Here is a 25,636-nt window from a genome sequence, read left to right on the forward strand (position 1 = left end):
ACTAAGTAATTCTGAAATAGTCTAGACACGTATTGGAGCAAAATCTATTTACTGCTATTTATTTTTGTGTTTAATGTGCTAACTCTGGCAAATGTCTATCACTATTGAAGTTACAAAATATTTATCACAGACAGGAAAAAATGCCACCGTTGTTACATTTAGTGGACTACCCTAAAAGTAAACTGAGTTTAATAGTGGAATAGTAACAGCCAGCGACTGAAAACCAAATCGTAGCTGAAGCATTCGGAGAGCTGGAGCAGAACAAGACAGTTCAGTTTCAGAAGCTGCAGACTCAACCTTTCTCTGAAATGTAAAGCCACCAGCAAGTTCTTCCTTTTTAAAGACAAATTATGAATGTAAGAGAATGTGTTTATGAAATATTTAGGTATTTCTACGCTAAAGGCTTTAATTCTTGAAATCCCATGATTTCTAGCAGCAGAGGGCTTTCTAAAGATGGCTATTGAGATACTTCATCTAGTAATAAAAATAATGTGACTAGGTCTTAAAAATTAAAACTGACGTAGTATTTTTTTATTCTTGTAACTGCCAAACTTGGGATTAGTAGGACAGAAACAGGACACCTCTCAGGCGGTAGGCAGTACCTCCCGGCGTGCCCCGCTCCCTGCAGGCACCGCAGCGGGGCCAGGCTCGGTGCCTGCCCAGCTTCTGTCCCATGCAGCCACACGACTGCAAGCAGCACGTGCTACGCAAGGGAACGGTAAGAAATTGGCAGAAGGGTGACAGTGGTTTTAAAATAGTATAGAATAAAATACTTCTGTATTTTTGCCAATAGGCAGCAGAGCGTGAGATTTCCACCTGTAAACTGTTCAGCGTGAGGCCTGCTCCCCCTCAGAGACTGCGTGTTTCTGGAAGGTGTTGACTATTTACATTCCTTTCTTTTAAACTTTATCCTGCAAGTTGCTTCCTGTAAATAGTTTGTAATGTAAAAATGAATGTATTTTCCTAATTTATGTCCATGCCCAGCCAAAAGCACAAAAAGGGACAAAGTTACTTTGTCAGTCTTGTTATAGGAATGTGTGGACAGGTATTCCTGCAGAAAAAAAATCTGTGGCTAAGCAGAATAAACTTTCCTATTAGAGTAATAACTCAGCACACGGAATCTGTTTAACTGGGCTTTCACAAAAGTTAACAAAAAAAACCCTGTTTAATGCTTCAACTAGTGTTTTATTTTCATTATCAGGATACTTGGAACCAACACAAAGGGAAGGATACTGTATTCCTTTCCAGCGTCACCCCAAAATGTACTTTTCACTAATAAAAGATTACTCGGATGTTTACCAATACCTAAACTTGAAATTAAGTGATATATGTACATTAATGAAAATAATGGAACGGAGTAATTAGTCTTACACAATTTCAGATGTCTCCATGCCTATGAAGTTGAGGGGTTTTTAACAGAAAGCCAAATACTTTGCTCTTCTCTTTCACTGTGATGAACAGCAGCAAAAGCAGCTTTAGACTTGGATTGATAAAGGAAGATGATAGTTACATTAATAACCTATTCCCACAGCTAGAAAAATATTGTCTTAGCAGAAATAGTACAAAACTACTGTGTTGGAGTTACCACTAGACGTCAGGCTAGTGTTACACCTGCGTTACACAATGTGACATGTTGTCCCTTGATTTCCCAAGGTTTGGTGTTTTGTTTTGGTGTGGTGTTTTTTTTTTTTAATCTATGTGACAGAAAACCATTAGTAGATGATAACATGGATGTAAGAACTTTCGACGTTGAATCTAGTGAATTAGCAAGCGTGTCTTCCAGACTACTAAGATACTACAGGTATCTTAGTAGCTACTACTAGCAGGATACTACTGCTAAGAATTTTATGTTCAGTGCTGCTGAATATAAGAAGAAAAAAAAAAAAAGCCAAACAGGTATGGGCAAACTCTATAGGGAAGTAGGTATTGTTTCTAAAATGCCATAAAAACACCAAAAGAAAAAAATTCTTAGTGATGTGAATTGCTTACTGGGTTAAAATAAAAGAGCGAATGAAACTAACATTAAAAGAAGAAAAGTTGCATTAGTTGAATTGTGCAGTAGGTTGATGTCCCAGTAATTCCAAAGTATTCCAAAGCAAACTATGCATATAAAACTACGCATAAGGTGTCACGCCTGACATTTTCCTCGTCAGTCTGGTGCGATGCCTGCACCACGGGGATGTGCCTCATTCACAGAGAGTTGGTAATACGGGGGGAAGCGGCTGAGCTGGGAGGTGGGAGGGGGTTTTAATTGGCTTGCGATTGCTGAATCGCAACCCGCTGGTTTGCTGCAGCAGGACTGAAGCTAAGCAGTGGGAACTGCCTGGTCTCTGGGGGATAAGCCACAGGGAAATTTGACTCTTTTGTGTGTCTTGTTATTTTTCCATGAAAGCTGGAAATGACCTCAAGAGGGCACTTTTTTGCTTCGGTAACGGCTACTTTATAGGAATTTTCTGGAGCGTACAGTGAAAGACTTCAGAGCTTCTGGTGACAGAATGCAGGTTCTGTCTGCTTGTTTATGTGCCAGTTAATGACTTGGCTTTCTTTTATTTCATTTTCCAATTATTGGGTGGGTGTAGTTGTCACAGGAGGACTGCCCGTAACTTCGTTCACTCTCATTCGTGCGCTATCGGGAGGACGCCTCACCTTAGTGACACCGCTGTGCTAGCCTTTGCCTGGCGCAGCCTCTCTCTTTGGAGCTCCAGCGCTCAAGTTGGTGTGGAACGACTCCCTGCATTCATGGAGCTCTTGATTTAGTCACAGCGGGGAACTGAAATGCTTTGTTTAGGGATTGCTCTAGGGAGACAAAACGTGTGCTGGGCAATTTATTCACCACAGATAGATACATTTGGGGGAAAGCAAAGGGGTGACCCATTTCAGCAACTGTTTCTTAAGTTGGTATGGGTTGTTTTAACTAAGCACATTAATAACTCCCACGGAGAAAAAAAGGAGACAACCACGACTAACTTAAATAGCAAAAGATGAATTCAGCAAACATAAAACTTTACAACAGTGTTTCTCTGTAAACAAAAGTGTCAAGAGTTATAGTGTAAGAGCTCTTTGTACTCTCTGGGTTTAACAGACAAGTAAAATGACGTTTCCTGACTGTAGGGAAAAATGTATTTTGAATTCAAAGTTTTGAAGTCTTAATTACATTTATCTACGCATTGTTTTGAGTTTGGTCAGTTTTGGGTATTAAACATCTTGTCCTGAAAAGAAACAACCAGAAAAGTTCAAACAATTTTTCCTCTAAATCCAGGGAGAGGTAAAAATTCTGCATTTTCTCAAAAGTAGTGTACGATAAATATATTATACAATGGCATGTACTTTGGAACATGATAATAAATATTCTTTCTTTAAACACAAGCCTGGAAAACTAGAATTAATAAGAAAATGTTGTTCCTTGTCAAAGTATCACTACCAGTTAGGTGTATTTAGCTATGGTACATTACTTTGTTAAAGTAGATAAAACATAAATAATTTGAGCGGTTTGTGTATATTCACCAAAGTTAAACAGACATGCGAAGGAAGTTACAGTATATTTAAAATCTCTTTACAATCACTTAACACAGTGTTTAACAGAAATCTTCAGGTAAAAGTGCATTATTTTAATATAATACACATAAAAGAACGCTCTGGTTCTCTGCCTTCAGTTTCCCTAGAGGCAAGTAGCTAAAATTAACTTTTGTTTAAAAAGGGGAGGGCAACGACAAATGTTTGTTTACAACATACCAAGAAAACTTCTTCATCCGCCTACCGAGAATCTGCAGATGTGAAGATACGGGAAGAGGGGAATCTTCCGATGGCTGACCGGCATCTTGCCGATCTACAGCTTCCCACTTAGGATTCCCAGATTCTGGATGTTAATCCGGCGGCGTTGCCTGGACTCAGCATCTCTAGCACGCAGTTGCTGACCAGTTCAGACTGCAGCAGGTTTCTTCAAAGGCACTGCAGGAGGATTCAACCGTGTCAATTCCAGTTTTCAAAAAAATGAAAGAACAAATGCAGAAGAAGAGGGAATGTGACTGGGATCTTTCCATAATTTACTTTGCTTTTCTTGAATTCAGATTGTTGTGATGATTTAGGGCTTTTACAGTAGCGTAGAAATAACGCATCAAATTTGTCCCTTCTTATTTGAAGTATTTTGCAAATGAAAATATTTGAATTCTGTTACTTTAATAATTTAGCAGTAGTATGACACCGCATGTCAAATAATGCTTTCATAATTAGGTGTATGTGGAAAGGAAAACGCCATCTTAAATTGGCTGTATGTGAGATGGGGCTGGAACTAGATGATCTTTAAGGTTCCTTCCAACCCGAACCATTCTGTGATTCTATGAAAAAGGGTTTATTCATCTAGAGTGAGCTGTAACTTCTCGGATGATGTCTCTGTGCTGTGGGAGCACTCTGCAAATCTCTGGTTAGTGTACAGCGCTGGACAAGTTACATGTACAGCCTTTATGTAAACGGGACGGTCTTATGTTGTGCATTTCATTTGTTGTTTTAAGTCAAGCAAGATGGAAGAAATTGAAGAGATACAGAAACAATAGTAAAAATGTTTAAACATCTCTGGCAAAATTTCCACGGAGAGAAATTAACACTATAAACTTGTTTTAGCTACAAAGGAGATCGTCAATCCTGATGACTTTATTATACGCATGTAATAAAAACTAACAAATGCTCTACAGGATACCTCCATTTACTTTGGACCAGAGCAAAAGGGTAACGGGACATTGTTAATTAAGCACAGTTAGTTGATTAAAACGCATACTATAAAATCAACCAGGAGGCAGCATTTTGGATTTGTTTTTTAAATGGGCAGAGAAAGCGGGCGAAACTCCAGCCTTCACAGCACCCTGATTCACTGTAGCAAATGCCATAATGAATAATGAGACCTCACTGATGTTGTTGTGCCCGCGCACACCAACCTATATGGCTCTTGTGGCTCTTTGTCAGCCCCGCGTACCTCACTACGGTTTAACCAACTGCAGCGTTGAAAGAAATACTCTGTAAATCGTGTATTAAATCTGAATGAGTATCTCATACCTGAACAGACGGTGCTGTAGGCAGTGGTGGTTGTTACTCCATAATGTCGCTGAAAGTCAAACTGCACGCAGCCCGATCGTCCTTGCTGTGCGGACTGTCTGGCAAGACCTGCAGCGGTGGCGAGATGAATCCCCGGTACTGCTTACTTGACTTGGTTAACTTCTTGAGTTCGCTGGTAAAGGAAATGCCTTTTCTTTTGTCATCTCGTGCTGCCTGTAAAAAAAAAAAAAAAAAAAAAGATGAGGTCATAGAAGTGGTTGAACAGGCTGTTTGTTAGCTGTGAACTACGGAATTGATACAAAAACACAACGTATTTCTAAGCAGGCCTCCCTTTTGAAATTCAGTGCGGCTGTGCTTCCATAGCCAAACACATTCTTCTGATTGTTCTTAATAAATTAATTGAAAATTATGCATTGTCAAAGATATGTTTAGCAAAAATGGTATAAACGTATAAAAAAAAAAAAATCCATGCTTATGACACAGTTACTTTAAAGCAACAGCTGCTGTGGATTGGTGGCATCTGCTGGAAGGGAGAACACAGCTCCTTCTCCCAGCAGGCACCTACTTCATTCCTGCCCTTCCCGAAGCCCGAGATAAAGCAACAGAACAACTTTTTCACTGGGCAGGAATAAAGGGGACTTTATTCCTGTAGTTTTTAAGTTCTGCCCATTTGAATAGTCCTGCTTCACTATGATGGGGAGCGTGGCGTGCACAGCCGGAAGGTTTTGAAAAACAGAAAGCTGGTAGCAGGAGATAAAGGTTGTTGGGGGATTCACAGGCTGGGAAGGAATCATGCTGCTGGATGTAACCGATGTGGTTTAGCAAAGAAAAAAAAGTAAGTGAAGTGTGGAGAAAAGAGGACTCTGCTTTTTGCTGTGGTCTCTTCTCCCCGCCCATCCTCCTGCCAGTCGTGTCTCCCTCCCCTCCAAAGTAGGTTCCCATTAAGCTGATCATACACCATCTACAAAACCTGCTGCAACGTACTTAATTTTTTACCTGAACCTGTTCTTTGAGTTTAAGGATAAATTTTCCTGCTCCCTTCCACTTGCTTTGGGCCTGAAACACACACTCTTGATCAGAGAGAATCCTCTGAGATGGTTTAGATGTTGAGGACTTCTTGTTTGCTGGCTCTTTTGTCACCTCTTCCAAGAGCACGTAATCACTTGGATTCGGATTGCTCAAAATGCTGTAGGAGTATTTGGCTTTGCAAAGAGTCTGTTTAAAAGCAGAAGAAAAGAAGGTGTTCCCTCAGCTTCAGGTTACTAAACCGATTGACTCCCCAGCTAGTGCCAAGAGCAAACCCCTCCTCATCCTGTGCGAGACCAGCCTCCCCCCTGCGTGTTCCAGAGCTGCTGCAGGGACACGTGCTGCTCACCTGCTGGATGACATCCTGCGCCGTGCTGAAGCGTGGAGCTTTGATGACGGTGCGTGGTTGCTCTGGGGAGACATCGTGTACCTGAACGAAGAAGCTGTCATCCTCAGAGCTGATGGCAACATCTTCCTTTGCTTCCTGAAAGATGTTTCTCTCATTTAAATTCTATAGAAAAAAAAAAGAGCCAAATTCATTTACTTCAGAGAGGTAACTAATAGCTGGTGGTCACAAAAGGTTTTTATCACGTGAAAACTGGAGACTGCTGTTGCCCCAGCTCCATTTCATTAAATGCAAGTCTTCGATACAAGAGTTTTGATAACCCACCATTGCTTGTGTTTCTATATAAATACCCGTGTTTCTAAATACCAGTGTTTCTAAAATCAGCGTCTAAAATACCTTTTGTAGTAGGCAAGGAACGGAGACATATGCAGAGTACCACATGACGCAAGAATGATCACTTTATTTCCTTATGTGTGCAAAATTATGTTTAGTCACGTAGTGGTGGCATTCAGATGGGCGATGGTGGAAAGTGTCCTTTTTTCTCCTTGTCCCTGCACTCAAGCCAAAAGAATTTAGAGAGCAAGAAGCCTGAGCGAGTACTTTCCTGTGGAGCAAGAGGAAGGCAGGCTGCTTCTCTCGCCTTTTGCAGGCTCTGTGACGACTGCAGATTTTAGACAGAATTCCTCCCCAATAATGCATTTCTCTCCAACCCCTTGTAGCACAGCTTGAATTCGTAAGCTGTAAGAGGACCCGCTCCTTGTTTTTCCATGCAAATTTGCAGCTTCGTTTCCAGCTCCAAGATCTGAGGCCACTATCTGCAGAAAGGCTCAAATTTACAGCTAACGCTTTGAGGCACCAGCATCAGCGGACAAAACTACAGCATAGCTTTCACATCTAAGATTTTAACCCCTGTTTTCTGAAGGAATGGGGTTTGGCAGAAACATTCGTGGTCGCGTACCATGACAAAATCAGTGTTGCAGTCAGGCAACTGAATGAAGCCGGCTACTGTTTCCACAAACAAATTTCTACCTAGTGATTTTTGCTCCCACTATTAGCAATAGAGGAAAACAAAACAGGGATTTGTGTAATACAATGGTAATTCGTCAAACTGAAGCTTTATCTGAAGCTGAAGCTTAACTGAAGTTGTATGAAAATAAACAGTTAAAAATATTTGTTTTCATTTTAAAGGATCTCTGTCATTTGTGTATGTAAAACCTGCGTATATAAACGTATGTGTGCAGATATTACTATGTTCAGACTAAGCAAGCGTCATCATGTGCTGAACTGAGCAAAGGAAGTGCCTCTGAAAATAAGATCATAAAGTGTCTTTCTCCTGCTTTTTTGTTTCTCCCTCCCAAGCCTGGCCACTAGCGTGTTTTCAAGCTGTTGTGCTCATAGTTTAAACTGAAGTAATTGCTCCATCTTCCTCCTTTAAATTAAAAGAAATCACCTATTTTATTATTTTAGGCTATCATTGGTAATTTAATCATCCTCTGAGGTTTTTAGACTTCTTTAATATTAAAATCCTTTCTAATAGCTGACATCTAATCTGATTAGATTAGTAGTCTACAGAAACTGTAGTCTGGAGTTCTGTTATCTATGATCTTTTGGTGTTAACTATTATCCTTCTTCCTTTATGTTCATTTCCCACCACGTCAAAATCTAGATGTAGGTTAAATTATAACTATCACTCAAACCAGTAAGCTAGTGGCGCTGAAGTGCTGAGTAAGCGATGGTGACTAACCCCCCCCAGCTGATCCCAGAGCCGAGTGAAGTCAGGTTAGTCTCACGCAGGTGTGTAACGTCTGGTTGTGCTCACTCCAGGGTTATGTTTGTTTCTAAACGATGTGCACAGCATTGACATTGCTCACCAAGTCGTGAGACAAACACTGCAGCCTTTTGTTTCCTGGACCTAACAGCTATTTTTAGCTACCTTTGTAAATAACAATTTATCTAGACCAGACTTACTTCCTCTCGAGTTTTAAAGATAATCCTTCCAACGTATCCTTCTTCTGGGAACCAACTGTTCAAAAGCTGCACAAGCCCCTCGTCAGGACCAATCACTCTCTGGAATGGTGGTTTTCTGCATTCGCTCTTTTCTTTAGATATAAAACTTTTCTCTTCCATCAGAAAATAGTCTGCAGCACATGACTCGGTGCCTTTTGTGGTAGCCAAGAGCTAAGACAGACCACAATAAACACACAGCAATTAGAATGCTAAATATAAACACTGCATAATTAGTAGTTATAAATGAGAATGAATAAGGAAGCTTTAAGAATCAGTAAGTATTCTGACAGCGCCGGCAAGATTTCTGATGTGCTATTTATTATTCAGATATTTTACTCCAGGGTAATGTACTGTTCTCTTTAGCCTAGCCAAGCAGTTCAACTATTCCAGACAAGGCAGTACTATTTAAGCTTATTTCTGTCCTGTTTGGCTGGCCAGACAATTTATTCATAATCCCAGGACAGTACAGTCTTTTCCCACTGCTAGAATAACAATCCCCGTTGAGTTAACTGGTTTTTCTGCTCATGAACTTAGCCCTCTAACTTTTACTCTGTATTCCTATGGTGCTCAAATTCAAAGAATTGCACAGAAATGTTTGCCCTGGCTGCAAGGACAGCCCACTGCCTCCGTCCGTCAGAAAGATTCTTTTTCTCATCTGCATATGCCCGAATATTGAAATACGAATAGGGAATACGTTCTAAGATTATAAACCCATTCTCTGAAGCCAAGATGGGAAAATCTGACTGATGATATTCTGTGTTTGGAATGTAATTAATTCCAGAGTAATACGTTTCTAAAGCAGCTCCTTGCTGTGATGAATGAGCTACAATGACCCTGCACGTGAGAAACGCAGGGAGCTGAACGTCCGGAATGGCGTTAGTGTGGATTCTTGCAATTAGAGTCTGCAATTCAGTGAGCACCTACCTGCTGGAGAAGCTGTGCAGCCGTGGTCCCCCCGCTTACAGTAAAAACAGTGAAAGGCTCCGGGCCTGGAATTCCATGAATTGTCACTTTGTAAGTCACAGCAGCTTTCCTTTCCCCCGTGCTAAACAACTGTTTAGACAACATTCAACAGGTTAATGAATGGTTTTTACACAGGCATGTTATTTTTAGGTTGCTTTAAAGAAACTGTACTGTGCGTACACCTTGACAGAGCAAAGGGATCCAGCTAATATGTGGCTCTTACACTACACATCAAGGCATTAAAAAAACCCCAACAAACCAACCCCCCAAAAGACCCCACCCCAATCTGAAGATGAATAGAAAGAAGAAAGCCTTCCAGTGAGAGTCCATGAATTGCCACTGGACAAAGGGTAGACCCTCCATCGCTCGTTATCCATTCTAGCTGAGCTCAGACTATTTGGATTCAGCGTACAAATTACTGGATGAAAATCTATAGCTTCATTTTACCCTCCAAACCATTTATGTTCTTCCTTTCTGCCCTAGTAATTCGCCGAGATACGTTTGGCATGTATTCACAGGAGGATAACGTCTGCAACACATCTGCTGCACACACAGGAGCTTGGCAGGTTTTATCTAACACTTCAGGAATCAGCAAAATGATAATATACATGCTTAAAGTTAATAAAACACAAGTAATCCAGGTAACCTAACATTAACTCCCTCCAAAACCCAAAAGAATTAGGCATTGACGTACTTCTGAAAAACGTGCAGATTAGGGGCTAACATCTTTGAACAGTCTGGTTCTGGAAGTCTTCACACCATAGTAGTCATTAAGAGAAAAATACAGAGCAAAAAAATTAATAAATTACCATAGATGCAGGCAGAGTGTTTCCAGAGGGACTTTCTTCCATTCTCCGACTGTTTATGAACAAACTAGAAATTTCTAACGCTTCATTGTGCAGGTTATGGAGCTGGACATGTCTATAGCCTAAAGAGAAAAAAACCCTTCTGTAAGTACTTTGTCACATCCTGGTCTCATAGATGGAAAACTCAAATTTGCTGTATTTACGGCTCCCATACGCCACACCTATAGGATTTAAAGCACTGTAATAAGACTGCATTAACACTCCGTCTGTAAAACAGTGTAATGTACCCAAATGCTATGAACTGCTGAGTGGCTCATACAGCTGCCCACCTTTGTTTTGCCATAATATTCAATACATTCGCACACGAAATAGCTGAATATTAGAATATGAATGAAACAAGGACAAATTGTCACTGGGAAAATGTATATCTGGTGACATCTCCTCCTCCGCTAAGACTTGCGTGCTATTACAGTGGCACGAAGCGAACGTGAAAGTTCTATTGTTCTGGTGAAGGGTGAAAAGTTCTACTGTTCTGGTGGAAGTTCTACTGTTCTGGTGAAGGGCTGCTGGCAATATGGAAACTCCCTCCCCCAGGTGTCACGGAATTAATGATGCCTCCTCATTTCTCTCTCACCTTTTTTCACCCCTTCCTTCCCCTCTCCTCCAGCCACAGCTGCGAGAAGTGCAATTCCCCTCTGCCCAGGGACCGCCAGTTACAGCAGTTTCTTGGGCAAAGGACAAGGCAGGGAGTGAAATCGCTCCACGCTTCCCAAGGGAGCAGCAAGTCTCAAGGTGACACCACCTCACAGCCACTGCTCAGGATCGCAGCGACTGCGTAGGAGATGCCCCAGTCTCTGCAATAGCTCAGGATCTGATCCTTTTACAGGTCACTGGGACAGCCTCCAGCTCCCAGGGAGTCGATCAGATCAGCGTCGTACTGTCAGGGCAAAGGTTGTTGCCTGATATTTGCTCCCCGTCTCCTCTAGAAAAATGCAACCAGCTGATTAAAAATATCCCTCCGGCAGGATTCAGTTCAGGCATCTGCTGGAGCCTTTTGGCATAGGGTGTCACTACAAACTGTACTGTACCTCTTTTTAGAGCTTTCAGGGGAATGATTCTCTGAGCTGTTACAGCCGAGCTGTTATTTTCAACAACCGCAAACCGCAGAAAGACCAGATCTTCGAAGTGCACCCGGAAAAGGAACTGTTCATTCCACATGGGGTTGAGAGTGTTGCGATGAATGGGCTTGGTGCGGAAATGGCAGCTGTCCAGAGGCATCCCCAGCACATCGATCTCGATGCACGGGCTGCCCGTGCTATTGCTGGGGCAGACGTTCTGCCCGGACACAATCTGAAGCCGAGGAGTACACAGAGAAACCAATTAGTGGAGTGATTCTTTTACTGTCATGATTCTGAGCTAAATATTGTTTATCACACTCCTAAGCGCAGTTTGGTAACGCACTGATTTAATTACAACGCTCCCCTACTCTTGTAATTGCGAGGACAGTAATTTCAGAGGCAGAGCTGCTTCAACACCCCCCCATGCCGTTGCTATGGTATCTTTCCTCTGAAAAAAATACACTCTACATCATGAGTGCAACCATTCAAGGCATCTGAAAGTTAATCCAGAAAGAATGTACCAGTAACGTAGTCAAAAAGGATCAAATTTTCTTCTCCGTTACTGTGGGGCGATGGCACTGACCTCAGCCTTGCTTTGGCACACACAACACAAGAATTAGGTGTGCAATTACCACAGCTGGGAGAATTTTGATTCTTACGGATCTCACTTTTCTGAAACATTTCCTGGAAGGGACTAGCTTCTTAGAATTCTTTTTTGGGCACAAATCCATAACTTATATATCTTATATAATAAGTTTTAAAAACTATTTTCTTAAGATTCACCGCAGCTTTTCATACTGGCTTTTTGTGGAGCTTCTGAAGCGTTCACAAACATGTGAAACATCCAGGCGCATGTATAATTTTACACAGTTGTGTGGTCCCAGGAAAAATGCTTTCAGGACTGGGTTTCAACAAATATTGTGAAGGGAATGGTGAAAGTAACTATGAAATTAGTCAATAAAATAAAATAAAGATAATTTTTTTGCTCCTTCCCCTTCTGATTTCTGTTAGTTATGCTGACCTTCAAAAGTATAAGCAAGAATTAAAGGTTCAGTCTTTTCATACAGAAGCATGACTGTAATTCTAGTCAAAGACTGTAGTTAAATGTCTACGTCTACCTGTTTGGCTGTATGAAAATCCCTTTTAATGTACTTACTGTTAAAGAATATATAGCCGGCTCCTTATTATCAAGATCTCTTTCTAACGGACAGAACTGCTGGTACATCGAACAACTTTTATCCCACAAAACAGGAGGTTTCAAGACATATCCACAGCCACCATTAGCCTCAAACATCGCTGCATTAAGTTGCAGAGGAAGATCTGTGAAAGCAAGGCAGCCAAAACTCACAAAGAGCAATGGTACAATGGAAAAGCTGTAATAGTGAAGACAAAGACATGTTTTAAGTACCTTTTTGGTTTTGTTTTTGTTTTTTTAATTTTAGTTGTGTGCCATCAATTAATTCTTGGTTTTCAGAGATAGCTGTAATTTATGTATCCAATCTATCCAATACTTAGTTACGTAAAATTATAAGAACATTCATTCTTTTCTGTCCCTTTCTGTTGTCTTTATCCAACTGTAGGGCTTGCCTACACCTGTTCTCGGAGAAGTTTCTAGGTATTTACCCTGAACAGCAGAATGAAAAAGCATTAAATGTGTAGCTTTGTAGATGACCTAACGGATCCTCCATCAAAAAGGTGAAGGAACACAAGATAGAACAGAAAGTGGCCAAAATAGTCTGACCAACATTAAACCAGCATCCAAGGTGGCACTTCTATGTAAAAAATAGTTCACTACCTTTTTATACTTGAAATTATCAGAAAGGGATAACAGCTACTTGAACTGGGGAAAAAAATCCAATCTTCAGCGATAAAATAAAAATAAAAATGGCAGGTGTTGCTGTCCAAGCACTTCCGTGCTATCGGGAGATCTGCTGCGCTGGCATAAAACTCCTGAACCCTGGGATCACTGCTCTCAAGGACCAGATTATCATGGTATGAACCCGCTTGTGCTGGGGTGCACAGACAGGTACATCCCCTCGTGACAGCTGGTAAAAGCAATCATCAAATACAAATTCACTGTTTAAGGACTTATTTCCCATTTAAAATGGATTGAAACGTGCGTTTGTGTACCCATACCATCTGTTTGGTAGTTCAGAGCCACGAGCTGTACGCCATGGAGCCAGAAGATCAGTGGATGGGGATTTGAGGAGTCGATGCGTGTGGCGGCAGGGTAGGTCCTCAGGAGCTGACAGGTGGTGTGCTGGATCAGCTTCTGGGAGTAGCGCCTGCACAGCCGCTTGGCAGCATTCTCGTTCAGGGAGGAGATATGGTAGCACTTGGGCGTCCTTATGATAGCACTGAGAGAAGCTGGAGAGTTGTAAGGAGAACAAGGATCTTCCCAGGTCTGACGCATCACATCAAAAGGACCTGGAAAATAAACAGTGCCCTCAAGTTACAGCCGCAGATCCAGAGACTCCAAAAATTCAATGTTTTCTAGTGAAGCATGTGTGCTTACTTTGCTTATGGAAGAAAAAGGTGACAGTGGAAAATGCCACTACTCAGTGTGTCACATTCCTTCTTATACACTAAGAACAATCCATGAGAAGAAACATAATGTTTAAGTTTTGAGATGATACCATGATTAGATGTGCCAACAACAATTTTCATAAATGAGGAGTAAAATTCCACTCTTCTAATTTATACATTTCACATGAGGAAGGGAGGCAAGATCAAAACCCCTCTGCTAAGTCTCCAAACAGGCAGTCTACAGAGGCCGTAAGAGTTAGAGGACAACGCCAGCAAAACACCTATATCCTTTAGAGTTAGGCACTAGACTTCTTCATTTTTAGGACACTGGCCTCTAGAAGGGAATCTAACCTGTCTGCTGCAGCCGTGCCCTTGGGCTGAAAAGAAATGCAATGTTCCTTGAGCCAGAAAATGAGTACAATAAAGGGTACAACTTTCTAACTTTCCATTTATGGCATTCACAGCAGGGGATCCGGTCTCATACAGAGATGTTCCAGAACCTTTTCTGTACTTTCTTTGTGTTTCTTTACATCTGTTCATATGCAGAAGTACGATTTCCAAGTTCACAAACTGAATCACCTGCGGAGTCTAAATACATCCAAAGTGGAACACGGGAGTTTGCACAATTACCCATTTGGACTTGGCTGAATTTTAGGCCACTAAGTCCTACTTCAGACACTAAAAATCCTATTCTGAATCCAGCCCAACAGTTCTGCCTTCCATTTGTACTTTGAAAATATTCATTCATGCCTTTTAAAATACAAATTTTAAGACACATCACTTAAAATATATGTTAAGTTTTGAATCGTTTCTGAATTAGGGTCTTCATATTCCTGACCAAGTAATCCCATTTTAACATTCCACACTCAACACTTCAGTTATAATAGTGTTACTGTAATAGCTGCTGCACTAATGAAAAACCATTCCAAAGTTCAACATCTTACACATTGTAAAGTATTTGATCTTTAACAACTTGGTCTGGTACATGTGTTGGATTACAGAGCCATTCCACGTGACTGGTGAAAGAAGATGCTAACTTTACCTTTTCCAGATGCTTTGGCAAGAGCAGCTGACTCCCCAGGGCTCAGCCTGCCAGGATTGTTGCCAAAAATGGACTTCCTGCTTTTTCTTTCTTTTCCTCTGCTAGAGCCAGATGGGTTTAGAGTTGACAAGCCTGTTCCCATAAATGTAAAATAAATGAGCCAAAAAACATGACCAAGAGGGCACGACATTTTCCATCATATTTTACATTATTTTTGAAGGCATGAATACTCCTGGTATATAGTACACAGGGCGAGCAGTGTATTTTTCTCCATAATTTAATTTTAACATCTTTACATATATACATGCCTTTATAGATGTATATATTATGTTTATACATATAATGTATATAAAACTTATATGAAGCAATACAACATACAGTTATCTCTCTGTGATATAACTTTTCACCATTTTACTTTTTGGCTTGAGGAAGGTAGTGGCTCTGTCTCAAATTACCAAACGGTGCAAATTAATACTAAAAAAATCTGCTGTAACAGCCCCATCCTTAGAATAATTTTTAAAAAAATATTCCTTTCTATAGAAGCAATAAATCTGTACATTAGTGAATATCATGGAATTCATCTAGGATAGGATACTTAAATAATTACATAAATACAAGAATACGATTTGAAGAAATAAGTAAAGGAAAAAGCCCAAATGCTGTTGGTTAAACAGTTTAACCTCAAGATGTTTTCAGAGTTACCTTCCTCTGTTTAGAATTTGTATTTCAATAACGGAAACGTGGTAGGTGTGCAAAATCCATTAAGCATTTAATGGCCAGTATGTACTAGAAGCGGAGCTGGAAAGCTCTAGTACAGTTATTATTCAAACATATACATTCTAGCAAAATAATCATTAAAATCATGGCCTAAATCCCAGTGAAGTAAACAGACTCAATCCCCCTTACAGTTTCTTTCTGTCGACTTGGAGGGAGTACACGGCAGACCAAATTCAAAGTAAGTCAAAAAAGCACAATGACACCCACAGCAGTGAGGCGTGGGATGCTCTCAGAGACCCAAGATGTACTTGTTCTATAAAATACAAGAAAGCAAGTACACTGTCTAACTGTGACTCATAAAACGACCTTCATGAACTCACATCAATTCACACCTGCCAAAAGACAGTTCTGGATTTAACACTAATTTCAACTACAAATGCAAATCACAAAGAGGATACGTTGGACTCTCTTCTACTGAAGCCTGTCCACAGCTGTAAATTTCCAGCTCTCAATCTTTACCGCATGTCTACGTGTACTTATTATGGTGATAGTTTCAATGGAACTGCTTGGGTTAGTAAAATTTAGGATATACATAAATGTTTTCAATGTTGGAGACGTACTGTCTCTTTGGGCCAAAGCATACACATAAACCACAGAAGATGGTAGAAGCTGAGATCAAGGAATATGAACTGACTAGAAAAATGAGGAGTTATGCACTGTGTGCTTCCAGCACTATTTAATCCCAGTTTTCAATGGATCAAATGGATTTGGCAAGCAAGATCCAGGTTTCAAAACCCTGTTGTGGAGACAGTCACTGAGGAAACAGCCTAACCTCATAAATCACCAGAGAGTGCAATGCAGAACACCAGGGTTAACTGAACCCAATGTGGTGGCCATAGAGTAAGCTACAGCTGGCAGCCTTCTTTCAGTCTTTCCCATGGCCGTGCTTGGCATGTGGCACGCCTCCTCCCAGAGACAAGCTCCATTTTTCACGCCAATTCAAACTTGACTCCAAAATACAGCATCACCTATTCAAAGAATCATAAATTCATAAAATAATGGAGGTTGGCAAGGATCTGGAAGTCATCTGGCCCAACTCTCTGGTCAAAGCAGGACCAGCTTAGATCCCACCGTACTGCACATAGATCCTATCATACTACCTTAATGACAAAGTAAATGTTTTGCATTTCTCTACAGCTCCTATGCTATATCCTTTGAGTTACAGAATTTAGTGCCTGTCTCTCATGTTAGATATAACCACGCTGCTTTACTGCTTTCAGATTTTTAATCCAGAGGATGGCGAATTTACCTGTCCTTCTTATTCTAACCATGCTTAAGTAACAGGTTAAACTGTAATTGTCACCTTCTCAGCATGCATTTCAGACAGCCAGTTAGTCTGCGGGTTTGCAGACCTTGAATAAGAATTTATGGTACTTTTGTATGTAGGATGCCCTTTTTTATGTTCACTTTTATTTCTTGAAAAGTGATACCATAGGGACAGATAGCCTGATACAATGGAGATGGAGACTGAATTTCATGCCGGTTAGCTCAGGTGACTCCCTGCTCGCTGCACTTGATTGTGCAGGTCCTGTTTTCATGTACTCAACTTTCTCTGCTCATTATGTCAGGATTTCAGCACCAAGGCAACGAGCCATGTGCCAGTGGGTTATAGCAGTACCATGCTCAAGTACGCTTCACTGCCCTCGTCTTGAGTAACCCAGAAGAACAGACCTTCACCCTCTTAGACAATGGTATGATGATATCCAACAGGCTGAAACTGAAGTTAAACGAGGACTAAAAGGGTCAAAAACCACTAAAGCAACAAGAGCTGTGGTGGATTCCTTGTTACCAGAGATTTTCTAAACAAGAAATGTTATTTTCTCCACATGATAAATTCTGTTTTGACCAGGGAGACTTAGGGAAGTCTGTGTTACTCAGTAGGCTAGGATAAATGAACATAATGGTCCTTGTCCTTTTTTAAAGTCACAAATCAGTGACTAACATTCAGAGACATAGGCAATTGTAAACACAGAATAGAACTATACCAAGACAGGAAAAATAAAATATTTACAGCATTGATCAGCCACTGACATGAATACTGCCTCCGTATTTCCAAAACTCTTGCATTTTTCTGAGTTGGTTAGTAACCCAGTCAATAGAGCTACATAGTCATGGGTCTACCAGCTTGTTCTCATTATTAATGGACAAAACTGGGGTATGGCAGTGCACAATGTCTGTGCCCTCCAGCTGAGCAGAGGAATCCCATCAGTAGCATGGTGGCCATGGAAGTCTGTGCATCTTGCAGACAAGGCAGTATTTGTCTCAAAGGAGACAAAGTTTGTTGGAAAACCAATTTCTACAGCTTCATGTGTTCATCTGTGAAAGGAATGCATTTTCTTAATTGTTCTATTCACGTTCTCTTTAAAGCAAGAGGAAGAAATCCGATAAGGAAAGCAAGTATTTCTTTTATAACTGAAATTACATTAAAAAACTGAAACATTTTAAAGTTTTCTTAGAACACCAGAACTTCTTTGTATGTCAAAATGCTTGGAACAACTTAAGCTATGTGTGTTTAATCTTGAATATCATTCTTTAAAAGAAAATATTTTATTTAAAAGATATCTCATTGCAGATTTCATTAAAAAGAGTATCAGATTTGAATTTTTAGAAGTTATTATTTTTACAAGTGACACCTACAATTCTTAAAGTTATAGAAGATTATAAAAGAATGTCTCTCCATTTTTCAATATGTTTATCTTGCCTATCTGACACTATTTTATGTTTGGTTAGCTTCTCTAATCTGATTATAGTTCTATTTGTATAAGATCATGATTTGGCACAATTGCTAACTTTTCCACAGAGAACCATTCCATTAAAAAGCAGATTTTTCATTCAAAACATTAAACACATCAATAAACAATAAATTCTCAATTTAAAAGTATTTATGTACACAGTATGAGCCAAAACATACTCAACCTCATGTTTCAGTACTGAACGAGTAACTAACAGTGATCTCCAGGTCAGTTGCTCCCTCTCCCTTTCCTCTGCAAACATTATTCTTCCTACTGTACAAAAGACGACCCTCCTATTTCCTTAACCCCCTCCATAAAGAGTGTGTGTCAGCGTGCAATCAGCTGTCCCCATCCACCCCATGAAAAGGCCCCCAGATGGCTCTCCTCCTATTCGCTTAGGAAGGAACAGAAGATGCAGCTGTAGGCAAAGGTGAAACACACTAAAGACGTCACTTAAAGAAATGTGACAAGCTCTTCCTGCAAGGTTTTGAGAATATTTTCCTTCCTCATTCAGTAGGTCCTTACATGGAAACTTGGAGCTCTTAAGATAAAGGTTTCTGTTGTCTGTCATTTGGCAACGGAGCGGTTGTGAAGACTGGCAAATCTCACCTTTGTAAACATTTTAATATGACAAACAATATGTCTTCACATAATTTATGAATACTACTTCTCAGCCAGGAGCTATTATTATGTAGACTACCAAATCATCAAGAAAAAAGCTCCTTGACTACTTCAATTTAAAAACGCTTGTACTAACTAATTCAAAACATAAACGTAATGTCTCCAAGAATTAGACAGCTTCAAGCAAGAAAACAGGGCAGCGTACTTACCAGGGAACTTTACAGCTTGACAGTAAATGACAAGATCTGATAGCTCTGGGGCTATCTGTCTGCTTTCCTTCTTATTTTGTGGAAGATAGAATTCTTCACCCAGTTCCATGTCATAAACCTAAGTGACAATTCCAAGAACATACAATAGTATTATGCAATGTGAAAGCACTATTGTGTATCTTACTTATGTCCTTAAAATCCTTTTATCTCCTTCTTCCTATATGGTTTGCTGCCTGCACCTAACATATCTCCTTGTGCAGGCCTATGCATCAATACCTGTTACTGATACTGCAGTAGTGTGCAAAGGCCTCAATCGCAGCAAAGTTCTACAAATATTTAGACAAAAATTTAGACAAAAATCTGTGTTCAGGAGTTACAATTTCCTAAACAGCAATGCACCGGTTCAGTTGTCAGATGATTTAATAAAAGGTAGTGTGGCTATCTGATATCATCGTGCGGTATTTTAAACTTATTTAGATACACAGAGATGCTGAAGATTCAGATGAAATCTTCAGTTCCATCGATGTTAATAGAAATTAGATATCTAAATAAACGTCTGGATCTAGCTCCAATGAAGTCTTCCATTGAGAGTAACGACAGTTAAAATGTTCAGCCAAACAGTCTGTATATACAATAACCTCTGAGGACTTTTCTTGGACAGTATGTTGAGCGTTGTTCTATTTAATCTATTTTCTCTGGTGCGCTTCCACGCTTTCTACTATTTGTCTTCATTAAATCGCATTTGCTATCTGATGTCTCAGTTACCTAAACTGCTCAAATCCTTTTGAAGCTGGTTATGTATCAAAGTGTGGCTGAGAAGAAAGGGGGGGAAAAAGCAGAACTACCTTTCCTTTATTATTGTAGGTAGCACAATCAGCCTTCTTTATTCGTTTGGCAGTCTCTTCATTATATTCAAACTGCAGTTTATCACTTGACAATTTATTCTCGGGTCGGTCTTCAAGAATGTTATCTAAAAATTAATGGGATTTTAATAAACATAAAGCCAAACAGTTTCAACTGAAAATTTAATTTGAATTAACAATATTTGTGGACAATGCTGTGAATCTTATCTGAATAACCAGATGCCAAAATAATGCATTTACTGGTGAAAGCATTCTCTTTTAGCAGTAACTTTCTACTTTAAAAATTTAATGCTCAGCTGTGGTTAATATGTTGCACTTCTTTTAAAGCCCATCCTTTTGTGCTCAGAAGGTGCTTAAAACAAAATCATCTAATGAATTAGGCTTGCCATCTGAAAACAACTGATATTCCTGAACAACAAAGAATTGCTCAAGTCCAAACACAATTAACCACATCAAACACGTACACGTCTTTGTACAGCAAGTTTTGGCTTTCCTCTCCTTACATTCACCATGAGCAAATATTTTTTATGTCTACAGAAATTCCTCTTCTAAGCTACATATTTATCTGAGAATAATGCACCTACTAATTTGGTCTTTCTGGAACAAAATATTGGAACTGTCACAAAAGGAATGGTTTTATTTCATTCCTGATATTCCTGATGCTTTGACCATATTCTTTTTATGCATAACCAGTGTCACACATGCAGCTTTAACAATTCCTCACCAGTTAACAATGCCATCTAAAAATATCTGACTGCATTTTTGATATGAAGTAGAAACCATATATTCACACTGTCACATTGAACAGGCTGGAGATGCAGTGCTGATTTCATGCAGTTAAAATGCTCAACCAAATGGCCTTTACCTTCCTGGCTGTTAGGAGCAGGAGAAGCATTAAGGACATCAGCTACAGGGAGACGGAGTCACAGAGGGAATAAGAGTAAAGGAAATTAAGAATTACAGCCAGAGAAATGAAAATTAAGTGTCAGTTGTAAAACTATTAGCCTTACGCAAACCAAATATATCAGTAAGGAAAATAAAACTGAAAATCTTTTAGAAAGTTTACAGACCATTATTTAGATTAGTTTTGCCAAAATATTAACATAATTAAAGATTCCAAAGAATAATCATTGTAATAAAGCAGTAAACCATGCCACAGATTCCTTCATATATTGGAAGGTGTAAATGTTTCTTGCTAGTTTCAGATTTCTCAAACCTTCTCTTAACTAGAACATTGCCCAAACATCACTTAGGGCAGTCAGCTAGCAATTTTTTCCTGGCAAGTCTGGTAACAAAGATCTAAGTTTTTCACAGCAACTCACATCTACGCCATCCCACACAACGAGTGTTCTCAAGTAGCCAGTTAGGCCAACTTCCTAGTAAAATGAAACTGAGGGCAGCATTGGCACCAAACTCATAACTTTTCACATTAGCATAAATAATACTGCTATTCCACAAGCAGTGTCAGGTCCTGAACTGCATTCATTAATTTTGTGACTGTTTTTTAAATCATTAAACACAGAAAGAAGTAACGTAAATAGGAGACCAACTGGAAAGAAGCCCTGTGCTGCAGGGCATGTTTGAGCCTTACATCTTCTCTGAACGCGGTACCTAGAACTTAAACAGGTACCCATTACACTTAGAGGTTCAATCAGTGAAGTACTTCACTGCATACCTAGAACATGCCCAGCTGTGTCAGACCAATGGTCCATCTAGCTCGGCATTCTCTTTTTGACAGTGGCAACAGGAGATGCTGTTTAAAGAGAGCATTCACTCATCGTCCACTTCCCTAGGACCACCCCAACATCCACAATTGTTGAATATTAGGGATATCGGACCGTACATTTCTACCCATAACATTTTCTTATAAATCTGTCCATGAACTTGCCCAATTCTTTTTTTCAATCTGCTGATACCATTTTGCTCCGCCATTTCCAGTGGCAGCAAATTCCAGAAGTTTAATACTAGCTGCATAAAGAAATACTTTATTTTACCTGTTTTAGACTGATCTTCCACTTGTTTTACTAAGCACTTCCTAGATGTAATGAGTAACAGTTCTGTACTCCCCTTATCCACCACTTCATCGTTTAGTAAACCCTGCTTCAAATTCACCCCTCAGTCCTCTTCTCTACCAGCTAGAGAATTCCAGCCTTTTCAGACTTGTGCAAGGCCACTGCCACACTCCCTTTACTTTTTTGGTTGCCTTTCTCTCTAACTTCCTTAACCCCACCATATATTTCTGGAATTCTGGAGGCAAGAAGTAGGCACAGAACTCAAGTTGCGGCACATTAAGGTTTTATATAGAAGCAAAAAGATGTTTTGTTTTCACTACTGTTCCTGATGATGCCCATCTTTTGTCTGTCACTGCACACTAACCTGAGGATTTTACAGAACTTTCAATAATTCCATGATCTCCCAAATTGATACTGCCATTGTTGAGCTCAGAATCATATAAGCAAGGTTTAAGTTTTTTCCCCTAAATGTATTACTTATGTTTATCTACACTGAAGCAAATCTGTAAATTTTTCGTCCCCTTGGCCAGTTCTGTGATCCATTTATGGACTTTAACAATGCTGCAGCATTTAACTACCCTTGGTGTCACTTGTACCACCACTGCTGTCTCAGTAGGTAAACACAGCGTGATCTACTTTGATATATTCTCTGAAAATTACTAATTAAAAGTAATGAATAACCCATTTAGATGCATCCAGCTTGTTCAATCCATGTATGGGCATTTTGACTAATATCCTTTGACAAAACTTGAGAGGATTAAATGTTTCTGACTCCAGCTGTTTGCTCTACCAGAATCTACCAGCCCTGCAGCAAGAGAAGCAAAAAAAGATGCATGACTTCAGCTCAGTCGCCTCGGTGCGGCACATTCTCTCCTTCATCTGTAGTTGAATCAAATTTGTCTGACTGAACCGGAGAGCTAAGGAAGCAGTGGAAGTTACTAACTGCAGTATTTTTCATCACCTCTGGCATGCCAATCATTATATCCAATCTATAAACTGGACCTAAAGATGGATGTATGCTAAGCTGCCAGCTCCCAAAGGTCTAGGATAGCTGAACCGTAGACAGCACATGAACTTACAAGGCAAGTCAGTCAGGCACGACTTGCCACTTTTTCACTGAGCAGCTTTAATAAAGCCATCTTCATTGATCAAGCCAGGTACTTAGGAGGTCTCTGGGATTAGACAGTAACCAAGGAGGACTTTGGAGAATCTGCACCTTAGGCCAATTTAACAACAATCATGCAGATGCAAGGGCTAAACCTGTTGTGAACTTTGAGCTTTCAGGTGTCTAAACTTACAAAAGACAATACAGGCGGATGTAGATAGAGTACACTATGAACACAACCATTTTTGCGTAATATACATAATATAAAATATAATTTATAAAGACTGCAAGGTAGCATACTCTGCACAGTTAAAACATCTAATGGTTGGAGTTAAAGTCAGACTCAAGTCTTCTACACCGTCAAATTATTTTCACAGTATTATAGACTACTGTACCAAAGCGCTGACAAGGACACTTAGTACATTTTCCTCTCAACAAGGTAAGATCAACTCACCCACATCATTCCTGAACTAGAATATTTACATGCCTTATTGCTACAGTTCTAACAACAAGAACACTGTAATAAATAAATAAATAAATAAATAAATATTGTTACCATCAGAGAGAGATTCATAGTCATAGTCATATTCATCCTCTTCATCTTCTTCCTCTTCATTGGTAGGTGTGGGGTTGCTAGCACCATTGCTAGCCTGTGCTTGCATATGTGCCAGCTGGTGAGCCTACAGCAACAGAACCACTTATTACATGATTGCTAAGTATTTTTAAAAAGCAAAAGAGTTTTCATCACTGTTTGCATCTTATTTTATTTATATGGAAGCACTGAACATATATAGTGAGAAGGAGGATTTTTAAGATCAAACTAAAATATCATCCTTAAGGGTCTGAGTATAAAGAAAACTTGTATTGGTAGAAAAACACCCAGTAAGACATGAAACCTAATTAATTATGGGAAAATGGATGTTGCACATTATTCAGAGCAAGACTGCCTTTTTCCAGTCTGAGGTACGCTGTTTTGGAAACAGTTTAAAACTTTTTTAAAAGATGGAGAATGTCCATATACCAGTACAATCAGTGTGTTTTACTTATTCTTATACAAGAATTCAATTCTAATTCAATTGTATTTACATTTTGGGTAAAAGCAATTAGTTTTCAAGGATCAATTTAATCGCTGACTAACCATAGACATTGTTAAATTGAGGCTACCAGAGATGCAGCCCTAATTTTCAGAAACCAAAAGCATTCTCCTATAGGTAAAAATACTACTTGAACAGCAGAGTCCTCCTGAAAAGGGAGTAAGAGAGCATTTGCCTGGCTTGAATATGAAAAAAAAAACCAAAGCAAAATTCTACTAAAAATTACTACATACTGTATATATACACACACACTCAATGTATATCACTATTTCTCAACAAACATGAATAGCAGATGTTACAGCCTCACAGTGAAACTTCATTTATGTTTATCACATAGGGCATGTAGGGCTGCTAATCATAATATTATGAAGTATTATAAAACTAAAATACACTAAAATTTTGTTATGCTGTATCTATACTTTACTATATGTCTTGTCTACTTATTTGAAAGCATTGCAATCCACTGGGACTCTTCCAAGCATGAGTATGCATTAGATTATTCTGCTATACGTACTGGAATGGCAAAAACTTCAAACACAAATGAATTATTTCTAACAAAAGTTAGGTCTCACTCCTTGCTATTAAGGAAGGATTTTACCTTCTGTTTCAATATATCCACTGGTGTTTGATGGGCTTTCAGCTTCTTGTTTTTAAGCAGGATTTTTCTTTTCAGTTGGCCAGGAGAAGGAAGCATGGGATCATCAGAAAAGTCACTCTCAAATAAAAACTTTGTTACCAGCTTATCTCCAAATACATTCTGAAATATCGAGAACATGTGATATATTATGGAAAATCCCAAGGCACGTGCTTAGAATAATTTACCACAATTTATGGCCTACCTTGAAAATTTCAGCCATCTTGCGTTGCTGAGGCAATGAACAGTGGTTTTCTATTGATATGATAATTGGCATGTCAGAGGTGACAAATGCATTGCGATCAATAGCTTCAACTACCTCCTGTGAGAAAGGAAGGTCATTGAAAGAACGTGATTATTTTGCGGCATTCAGTTAAGTTACTGTTAGTTGCAAGGGGAGAAAAGAAGGCATCTCTTTTCCCCTCTAAGAGGAAAGAATATACAATTTGCTTCCAAAACAAGCTCCTACAGATCAACCTAGCATCTTCTTACAACAGAACTGGTAAGAGCTACTTATGCTAGTTATGTTGACAATAAAAAAAGACAGAAAATTACAGTACACATGCTACAAAAACTAATTTGAAAAGCATGTTTACAATTGAGGAGTTCATGTCTGACATAGTCCACAGTTCATATTCTATTAGGATTTAGCCCATTAAGATTGGTACTTTTCTAGTAGGTGAATTTTTTCCTTCATCAGAGAAAAAGT

The 25,636-nt window shown here is 39.5% G+C and overlaps 1 protein-coding gene across 3 annotated transcripts in view; it reads right to left on the reverse strand.

Moving 5' to 3' along the window:
- Positions 1–2,502: 2,502 nt before the first annotated feature.
- The window catches only part of PLCE1 (phospholipase C epsilon 1), a 162,505-nt gene continuing 139,371 nt past the window's right edge, over positions 2,503–25,636 (reverse strand). For 2 of the 3 annotated variants that reach the window (XM_054204634.1, XM_054204632.1), the window contains 17 exons: positions 25,133–25,249; positions 24,892–25,050; positions 23,756–23,879; positions 20,948–20,989; positions 20,065–20,189; positions 19,220–19,337; positions 14,881–15,012; positions 13,449–13,739; positions 12,469–12,632; positions 11,283–11,544; positions 10,198–10,316; positions 9,350–9,478; positions 8,387–8,596; positions 6,422–6,583; positions 6,043–6,261; positions 5,047–5,259; positions 2,503–3,948 (listed from right to left, as the gene is read on the reverse strand). In XM_054204634.1, the coding sequence (XP_054060609.1) occupies positions 5,080–5,259; positions 6,043–6,261; positions 6,422–6,583; positions 8,387–8,596; positions 9,350–9,478; positions 10,198–10,316; positions 11,283–11,544; positions 12,469–12,632; positions 13,449–13,739; positions 14,881–15,012; positions 19,220–19,337; positions 20,065–20,189; positions 20,948–20,989; positions 23,756–23,879; positions 24,892–25,050; positions 25,133–25,249 (2,553 nt within the window). In that variant the 3' untranslated portion in view covers positions 2,503–3,948; positions 5,047–5,079. The remainder of the gene's footprint in view (positions 3,949–5,046; positions 5,260–6,042; positions 6,262–6,421; positions 6,584–8,386; positions 8,597–9,349; positions 9,479–10,197; positions 10,317–11,282; positions 11,545–12,468; positions 12,633–13,448; positions 13,740–14,880; positions 15,013–19,219; positions 19,338–20,064; positions 20,190–20,947; positions 20,990–23,755; positions 23,880–24,891; positions 25,051–25,132; positions 25,250–25,636) is intronic. The other variant, XM_054204633.1, reaches the window with a different exon arrangement.

Source organism: Rissa tridactyla, chromosome 6 (genome assembly GCF_028500815.1).
Source record: "Rissa tridactyla isolate bRisTri1 chromosome 6, bRisTri1.patW.cur.20221130, whole genome shotgun sequence".
Classification (NCBI taxonomy): Eukaryota; Metazoa; Chordata; class Aves; order Charadriiformes; family Laridae; genus Rissa; species Rissa tridactyla.